Genomic DNA, 10211 nt, shown 5'->3' with positions numbered 1-10211 from the left:
TTTTCTTTGCGTAGACCAAAAGTGCTTTGGGTTGAATTGAAGAATATATTAGATCTTTACCACTTGGATCGATAGCGACGCATTTGTCTACTTATCACTTTTGCTTTACTTATTCTATATATCTTCCTTATGATGGATCCTTGAGTGACTTTTTTCTTTCTCTCTTTTTTTTTTCTGTGTGTTCTCTTATTTTCCAAGAGTTGCATTTGAATAAAATGGGATACAAATACAACTACCACATTGGCTTTCACATATTGACAACCAATTAGGTGAGAGTACGTAAAGATTCTAATATTTTTATGCCGACCATGATTTCAGAATAGGTGATTGTCAAGCTCAATGAGATTGTTTAAATAAAATGTTAATTATTGATAACGTTATTGGTATATGGTATGCTAAACATATGCTTTTAGTAAATTGAGACGACGTCTTTTAGAGGGTTTTGTTTTTTTCATTGCTCCAAGTAGCAACGAACACATTTTATTACGTATATGCGTCGTGTCGTACATCTAATCGCAAAGATATATATATATATATAAGATTAATTCTTTGTTTCTTGTGTTCTTTAAAATGTCTCAAAATTCTGAAGTATGACATGATCCTCGGATGCTTGAAAGAATATCAAAGTATCGCTTTCACCATTGCTGCACTTTATTCTACACTGGCCATCTTTGGAAGCTTTAGATGCATGAAATCAAAAAGAACAGAAGGAAGAAGACACTTAAAAAGTGAGTCCCTGATGCTGCAAAAGAGGCTTCATGCATCCGATTTTGCTTTCCCCCCTTTGTTCTTGATTTGATCAGAAGAAAAAGCGGTGACCACCCCAGAATCAGTATTGGAGGATGCAGGTGGATAATGTTGGTATGTGAATGGCCACTAATCTTAGTAATTAGCAACCGAAAACAGCCACAAAGCCCTGTGACCGAAGTAAGAGGGCGCTGACATATTGGCACGACAGCCGCCTCAGGATCATTTTGTCGTCTTTGGTACTTTAATTACAGAGCTTTTTGTTTTCGGAGTCCTAATTACAGAACTTTTTCCCCCCTAGAATTTTCGCAAGAAGCATGTTTTCATAAAAATAAGAACCGTACCGGTGGCTGATCTATAAGAACATCTCTATTTTAGGGACATGTCTTAATTCACGATCGTGATGGTGACTAGAGCCAAACCCAACCAAAGTTTTGTTTGCTTTGAATTTTTTTTTTTCCAAAAAAGAGAAGTTTGTTAAGTTAAAATCAAAGATTTTGTTTTTTTAAAAATGATAAATACAAATATGAGAATTTTTAAAATCAAGGAGTTAAACTATCATTTTGTTTATGTCCATCGTACAAGTCATATGTCATTTGGAGTAGAATATTTCTTTTCTTTCTAACTGGCTAGATGAGCTCCTTGAGTCGTGAATTCATGCATAATCTAAGACAAGTGAGAATCATCCAATAAACAAATAATAGAGGGAAACGTTTGTCAAAATTCCTAACTTGCAATAATATAACCCATCTTTTCTACATGTTGACACCGACCATTTTTTTCCCTCTCAATTAAAAAAAAAATTTCCTAAAATGCCGCCTCTTTTTCCTCCTTGGGCAAAAGGGGGAAAGGGAATCCCAAAACAACCATTTGGATGAAGATTATTTGCAAACAACTTTGCAATATTTGTGTGAAATAAAAAGTAATTATAGAAATAAAAAATAATTGAAAAACATATTTACAGAATAATATGAAAAGATTTTGCCAATTGTAATTGATTTCCAAGGAGGGCTGTACAAACCAGCAAGATAAACTGTGCTACACGGGTTTGAACACTAGACCATTTGCTGAGTTGTGGCCTACAAAATTGACTATGAGCTGACAATACATTCATGTAATTCTGGACGATGATTTTTAGTGGAATCCAGCAGCCAAACTGGAAGCACATGACATTAATGCATTCTGGCAAATTGCTCTAGATTTTTGGTACCAAATTGACTGAACCACTAAAAAATGTCCCCAAATCCAACCAGTTGATAAAGATTCGTGTGCCCCTTCATTGCCTTAAAAGAAAGCGACGAGAATATTTATAAATTGAAAGCAATAAAGCAGTAAACTGAGAAAAGAAAAAAGAGCAAACAAACAAGAAAAATTAAAGAAAGAAAAGAAAATCAAAGGAGCAGATGATATGTCTTATGCCACTTAGAACAGACAAATAATAAGTGGGATTCTCTGCCTTCTCTGATCCAAACCTTATGGTCACCCACCAACATCATCCCTTCTTCCCTTACCTTGCCCACCTTATTTTGTCCACCCTCTCCATTTTTTTTTTTTTTTTGCCTTTGAATTTTTGTCTGTACATTAAAATGCTAAAAAAATTCGAAGGAGCCAAAAAAAAAAAAAAACCACAAAGAGAGAACCCACAAAAAAAAAAGAAAAAAAAAACTTCCCATTACACCTTGGAGGGGATTTTCCCTAAGGCACGTGAGTTTCACGTGATTGAATCACCAGTGACAAATTAGACCAGTTAGTATTGACCCCAATACCCGTGATCGAGTTAGTTGAGTCAGGTCAACTCGGTAGCGGTGGATGTATGTCCTTGAGCAAACCTAACACTTGTTGCATTCCAGGCCTTTTCCCGGGCGTCTCAGCCGTACATAAATAACTGATTCGGAGGCATTCCACCATCTCACTCCCTGAGTCACTGCCCAATTTCAGCCGCTGGTCAAGTGCATTTTCTCCTCGGCCTTCCCTCACCAGTCTTCTCACTGAGTTAACCATCTCGGTCGAACCGGATTGACCAGTCAATAACTCGATCAATATCAAACCGAAATTATATACGTCCTCCCCGGTTGAACCGCTACCTCGGTTTTCACTCAACCCAAAATCAGCGATCCTGGGTTCAAAATTATCTGACAACAGGATATTCGAAGGCACCAAATGACCATGCACAATCGGCTTCGATTGGGCGTGGTGAAGATAGGCTAATGCACGAGCTATACCAACCGCAATGCGGTGGCGCGTGTGCCATACCAATTTTTCCGGCGATGTGATTTGCGACACATTTTGAATTTCCCACGTGTCGGAGCTCCAATCTTCCACATTGGGCTCCCCGGTCGGGAGCTCATGCAGCCATCGGTGGAGGTCACCATTGGCCATGAACTCGTACAACACAAGCTTCTGGTTACCTAGTCATGAGGGAACAAGGCCAAAACCATAAGAAATGTTGGAATTAAATTTTCTTGAAAAGAGTCCTTTTCCAAAGTTATAATTTTGTACAATCAATTTCTCATCAATGAGGTTGTTACATTATTGCAGCACACAACATCAACAACAATAATATCTACAAGGAAATTAAAAAAAAAAAAAATCTTTCTAGATTTCCTGGACAAAGAACTTGATATTTTGAAGTGTTTAAGTTAACAAATGAGCTGCACTTGCTTGTAGAATAGTTTATATTAAGGTACAAGAAATTAATTTATGCATCCAACGTATTGACTTATGTGGTAACATTTTATCACCAAATTCATGTGTAAAATCATTAATGAGGATGACATTCATCCACCAGACAAAAAGGGCATTGACACAGTCAGCTTCAAAGTTTTAACAATCTTTCAACTAGTTTTTTTTACCATGTTCACACGGTAATGGAAGAAGAAGTGAAAAGGCGATGGAAACATAAAAAGTCAATAATCATACACAATCTAGCCAGAGCAAAAAGGCACTGCTGATACACCAGCCATCACAATTTGCTTTTGGATTAGTTAATTCCTTAGCATCTAAGCCCTCATCAGACCAGATTGTCTTATCTAGTTTGAGCTAAAAATTAGACTCTCTTCTTATTCCCCATTGTTCAATTAGGCCAAAACTTGGGTTGATCCAATTTTCAAAAATCTAATAACTTATGGTATAACACAATTTGAACCATTGAGTCTTTATCTTTAAAGACCGGATCTAATTCTGAAATCTGAAGTGTGAGCCATTCAACTATATGGGTACACATCCGGTTATTAAATGAATATAAACGGTGAAAATGAAATCCCCAAGTTAGCAAACCATAAAGTGGCAAAGCCTGATTCTGGTTCCCTTGAGTATACAAAAAGTTGTGATTGGCAATAAAAAGTAAAATTGAAATATCTGGACCAACATACTTTACGCTACGCTACAAACTTCTAAGCAACCAAAATCCAATCCCAAATCGCCTTAATCCCAAAGTTTGACTTAACTTTTTACAAACGCTGGTCACCGTGCACGAGGGAAAAAAATTTCAGATAGAAGAGCTGCTGAAAATTGAATCCACTGTACTATACTATAATCCAAGTCTCACGAAAACCCACTAGTAATCATAGCTACTGTGTTTGGATCTCTGCAAATATTACTGACCACTACTACGGCCTTTCAGAAACATGTGAACACATTAATATGGCAGGTCAAAGGACGGCTAAATCTTGAAAATTACAAAAATAAAAACCTATAAATTTAAAGAAAACTTGAGTACAAACAAGGAATAAATCCATACCTGCAATGCAATAGCCAGAAATTGGCAGCAAATTTGGATGCTTCAGCCTGGAAAGCTCCTCGAACATGGCTACAGAACCATCATGAGTTAGCTCCCTAGCATGCTCTAGGACCTTGATTGCCACGTGGAGCTCACCTGGCAGCACAGCTCGGTATACGGGCCCACATCTCCCTTCCGATAATAGGGATTCTTTCCCGAAATGTGACGTGGCAGCTATCAAATCCTTGAAGGTAAGGTTGAGCAACGGCTTCTCAAACATTATCACCGGTGCTGAAGATGGTTCCTTGATATCAGCAACCCATGACGTCCCTGACTCGGTTTCAAAGGAAAATGGCCCTGATTTTTCAAACTTGAATTGCATTTGAATTGGCTTTGAGATTGCCCATTTGTTCTTTTTAGCCAATTTTCTTTTCTTGTAGATGCAATAACCAAAGGCAATAATGGACAATAACAAGCAAGTTGATGCTAGTGAAATGGTCAATACCAAAATCTTGGTTCTTGATTTGTGGTTCTTTTCCTTGATTTTTTGGTTAAAGGCTTTTTGTTTTTTGGGTAATCCATGAGGTGGGGCGGCTGAAATTGAATGAGGCTTTACATGAAGCTCTGGATTACTACTGCTACTACTATTTGGACCAACAATTTTGCCAGCATGAATGAATGCAGACTTATCAAGCTTCTGCAATTTGTCAGCTGCTAGAGTGAAGTTATTGAATGAGATGTTCAAGAAATTGACACCATCTAAAGGAGGAAAATCTTTTGGGAAATTTCCAGTCATGTGGTTGTTGGAGACATCTAAATATTTCAATGACTTTAAAGTAGAAATTGGTTTTGGATTGCTTGAAATATCACAGCTAGAGATGCTCAAATGTTCAAGATTGGTGAGGTTGGTGAACCAAAAAGGAAGAGACTTTAGATCATTATGTGAAAGGTCAAGAATCCTTATCCTGTCAGAAAACTTAGGAAGATTAGCCAAATTAGTGAACCTGTTATAGGACAGATTGAGCTTTTGAATAGCTGAAGAAGTTGCATCCATTTCCGAAGCTGGCTTCCCAATTGTGCCTCCTAGCTTGTTCATGGACAAGTTTACTTCAACCAGACTTGGCATGTACCAAAACCAAGGAGGAACGGATCCGGCCAAAGAGTTATTTGAGAGATCTATTGTCTGAAGATGGGGCAAATTTCTGAGGAAACTCCATGAGATGGTGCCAGAGAGATTTCTTGAAGACAGATTTATTTCTGTGATTGGAGGAACATTTGAACAGAACCATGAGCTTCTGAAGTTATTGACCGAGGCAAAGGCCTTGAAGAGAAGTGCTTGCTCAGCTGTAGTGTTGCATGTTGATTTTGCTTCTGAAGCCAAAAGTGAGAAAATCAGAAGGAAGTTGAATAGGATTCTGAGTATCATCTTCTCGTGGGACGTAGAACTTTCAACGTCTTCTTATCACTTTGTTATACTGGTTGCCATTGATGCCGTGACTGATTGAGTGAGAGAAGATATGGAGAGGAGGAGGAGGAGAAAGATTTTTGAATACTTTGGTAGGCCAAATTATATTTACATAAAAAAAAAAGTGGCAAATAAAGATGTGAGTATATATATATATATATACACACACTATAGGGGCAGCTAGGGAGAAGTGGTTGGACTTGGACCTATAGTCATAAAATATCAACTCGTTTTTGACCAAAGCCAAATGTCTCCTTAACCTACACAACAAAGAAAGTAACCAACTGAACACCTTTTTTTTTTTTTGGTTTATGAGCTTTGTTTTGTTGATAAAAGGAAAAATGATTTCATACTTTTTGCAACAATAATTCTATCTCGAGAAGCACAAAACAAAAATGAAAATTGAAAAGCTGAAAACTTAACTAGAATTGGTTTAATTTCTCACATGGAGAAGAAGAAAAAATGGATTAAATTCCTTAACGTCACTTGGAAGTTGGAATTGCCAAAAAGAAGAAAGAAGAAAGAAGAAAACAGATCACACGAAGTAAATGATTATTTCTGTTACGAAATGTGCAACTAATAACATGCCTTGTTGATATCTTTTGGAATTTGGTTGTGGAACGTAAGCATCTGTAAGGCCTGAGCAAGCCATTAACTTCAATATTAAGAAATAAAATAGATTTGTCCTAATCAGAGAGTTTCAGATGTTGGCTATATTCATTGCTAATTCAAAGCTTATTCTATGCTATGAATTGAACTAAAGTGCACCACAACTAATTAAATCTTGTAAACATTACATTATCAACTTTGAATGAATGTTAACTATGAAAATTTGAATTTAAAATCTAATTTTTTTTTTTCATATGTGATAGATTTAATAGTGATATTGTGTTCAATTCTCCTCCTCCTCTCTAGAAAAAACTCTCTAACTAAAACACCCTTTAACTCTCTCATGGGAGAGATATCAGATTTTTCTGATCTTTCTCCATTTGAGGAGTCCTTTTTATAGTTTCTTTTCATTTTTGTGAATAAAATCTCTCTTAAAATTTTCTAATGAAAATTTCTTTTCTCCTTAGAATTGTCTCGTGAGAGTTTTCTTCTCTCCTAAATTTTTTAACAAGAGTTTTATTCTCTCATAGGGATTCTTAATGAGAGTTTTTGATAATTTTTTCATTTTTCTTTTATTAGATCTGAGTTTTTTTTTTAGATTTTGATTATCATATCTGAAATTTCTTATATCTATTCGGCAGTCTCACTATAATATCTGGACTTGAAGTAATTAATCAGCAGATCTGGCGATTGGAAGCATGCATAGATGTTTGTGGAGTTACAATTATTTTATCTCAATTTTTTAAATTTGGAGCTTTACAATGTAATTTTTATTGTTCTTCGATTTTGGAGTATTCTTTCTTAGATCTGTTCTTTGATATTTTTGTATGTTTGATGAAGTGATTTCTGTCATTAGTGCAAATTTTAATGAAAATTATGATATTTTACCAATAAAAAAGTGATACTGTATACATTGTTATTATATATATATATATATAATTTATTCTTAAACTCAATTGGTTTGAATCAAATGCCCACAAGCTAAATCTTACCATCAAAAATACCTTTAACTCTTTTTTTCCCCTATATTAAACTTCAAATTGTCGTTGTCGGTTTTTTCTTCTTTTTATCCTAAATTACTCCAAAATCCAAATACACTTTGCACGGTGCTTAAGAAAAAGGAAAGCTTCAATTTCCTCCAAGAATACATTTATTATCAAAATTTTGCTTCTGCAATATAATAAACTGATCTAAATTAACATCCCACGGTAGCAAGATTGAGCTGCATTGCACATTTTATTCTTGTAATAAATAGATGTGGGATCTACATTGTGTGTTCTACACGGAGAAGGTACTTCGGCAGCCATGCATGATGATGGCGATGGCGACGGCGACGGCCAGCCAGTTGTTGGAGCTCATGTCTGTAAGATTAATGCTCAGGCTTACAAGGCATAGACAGACTGGCCACTAATGATATATAGAGCATCCCAAATGGCATGAGAAGTTCTTTGTATTCCATCCCAAAGTTGTTCCTCAGACTTTCTTATGGTCAACAAGCTCTAAACAACACGAAAGCAATTAGAACAAGTTTAGCATATGATTAGTGTAGTTTTTTAGTCGACAATTTGATTGTGCATGATATAGGAACAAAATTTGGGCTCAAACGTGCAACAATAACATAGAAAATTGAGAAAAGAACCGTGAAATACATTTCAACTGACAGTTCAGACTACTAGTAAAAAGATAGTACAAAAGTAGCATTTCTACTATGAATTACAGAATACAAAACTAAGACGGGCGCAAACTTTATGGCGAGTCTAACAAAGATTGCTAAAAATGACCGTAGCCTAAACATGTATGTATACTATGGATTGTACAATAGAAAACTAGTTTTATCTGATTCATAATTTTTTCATAAAGAGTTTTTTCTAACGGGTGTTCTATGAGTACTTGTTAATACATTTGCATTTCACCCAATCTATTATATATATACACACACTAATAATTACTACTTTTTCGTGTATTTATACATTTTTCCTAATTAATTCCCTTGCATTTAAATATTTTTTCTAATTAATTTTATATTTTTTAAAATCTAACATCTGAAATACATCTTAACGAATGGCCTTTAGACAGACAGTTTCATAAAATACCATTAATAAGATAAAAGTCTTACATTAGCCACTTCATAAACAAATGTTTGTTGTTCATTACTTGATGAAGCATGCATGTATGTGAAATATATAAAAGAGGGCACTTGTGTGTTTGGATTGAGATAATTTGAAACAAAATAATTTATTTCACAAATTTCAATCACGTTTTTATCTTTTCAATCACGTTTTTATCTCACATACATCACATCACAAAAAATGCTACAGTAATTATCTCAAATAAATCATCCAAATAAACTCTTAGACACAAGATGTGCAATAATTTGGATCCAACATATTACACGGTTCCCTCCAATTCTTCTTCCCAAAATGTTACTATAATTTGGTGTTCCCTTCAAAAGTAATATTACCCTTGAAAATCCTCATGAAACAAAACCAAATTCAACAATTTGTATCGTGACGTATATCTCATGCTCAAACTAGTTATTACTAACCGTTTCGTCACTGTAAATCGAAATTGGAAAAGAGTGTAGTATTCTTCTTTGTTCTTATTAGCTCTTACTCGCTCAAGCAATATTTTCTTCTCGGGAAACCAATAGAGACGCTGTCACAAATAGCGACAAGCAATTATTATTTTGGTTAGGTATAGAATTATCAACTCAGAATAGTCCTAATCCAATGTGGCCCGTTTAATGCTACAGTGACAGACTTAGCTGATCATCGAGGTTAAGGCACAGGGATTAATTTCTTGTACGTTATTAATTATCAGAAAGCCGTGTCTTCCATCTACAAACTTCGGGGCTCCTTGATGAAACATTTTGACGAAGAATATGAATATTTATTTTTTTAATTTTTGGGGTTGGAATGATTAGTGGCACGAATCTATGAGGAATAGGAACCAGGAATGAGTCTCAGTTGTAGAGTCAAGCACAAGGTGACAAATTGCCAATTATGCTTCCAATGACTCAAATCTGCCGAGACTTGACTCACCAGCTGTTTCTGACTAATTAGTACGTAGTAATTAACCCTGCATTTCCACTGCTGCTTCTTTGGTCACATCTTCTGCATGCCATTCTAACATGATGGAGTTTGCAAATTTTTCACATCATTCAGGATATATTTTAATTATGAGGTTATCCTAATTTTATTATATCATAGAGTTTTTTTGTTTGTTTTCTTTTTAACGCAACATATCACGGTTGTCAATATTTTCAAAGTGAAAATAAAATTACTTTATGCCACGTTGAGGTTCTGAAATTTAGAGATTTTTTATTCAAATTTTTTTCTTCTTCTATTTCGTTTCTTAAATTTCACCCCTTTTCATCCGTCTGATTTAATCGTGAATTTTCATCTCAGTTCAGAACAGTTTGGTATTTTACTTTTTTGGCTATATGAGAATCGTTTCCCATAAACTCACGTACATTCCTAAAGAAAAAATTGATAAAAGAAAAACGAAACGCAAAATAATCATCATGTACACTCACGAAATTATCTTTTGCCCTATAAACCACGTTCCCTAGTATATATGAAAGACTTCTTCTACACTCTTATGATCAATGCAAGACTGCTTGGTTATGGCAATCGTTGAGAATTTTATAACGAAAATTCCAAAAAAGGAAAA

The 10211-nt window shown here is 35.1% G+C and overlaps 1 protein-coding gene across 1 annotated transcript; it reads right to left on the bottom strand.

Annotated features, from left to right (window-relative positions):
* Nucleotides 1–2097: 2097 nt before the first annotated feature.
* LOC113731089 (calmodulin-binding receptor kinase CaMRLK-like) lies at nucleotides 2098–6052 on the bottom strand. The gene is made up of 2 exons (XM_027256149.2): nucleotides 4487–6052; nucleotides 2098–3155 (listed from the first exon to the last, which is right to left on the bottom strand). The coding sequence occupies exons 1-2, from the start codon at nucleotides 5889–5891 to the stop codon at nucleotides 2539–2541; spliced, it is 2022 nt and encodes a 673-aa protein (XP_027111950.1). The 5' UTR covers nucleotides 5892–6052; the 3' UTR covers nucleotides 2098–2538.
* Nucleotides 6053–10211: the final 4159 nt, after the last annotated feature.

This window comes from Coffea arabica, chromosome 2e (genome assembly GCF_036785885.1).
Source record: "Coffea arabica cultivar ET-39 chromosome 2e, Coffea Arabica ET-39 HiFi, whole genome shotgun sequence".
In the NCBI taxonomy this organism is placed as follows: domain Eukaryota; kingdom Viridiplantae; phylum Streptophyta; class Magnoliopsida; order Gentianales; family Rubiaceae; genus Coffea; species Coffea arabica.
The sequence above is the reverse complement of the archived record's forward strand: the minus strand, read 5'-3'. Positions and strand labels throughout refer to the sequence as shown.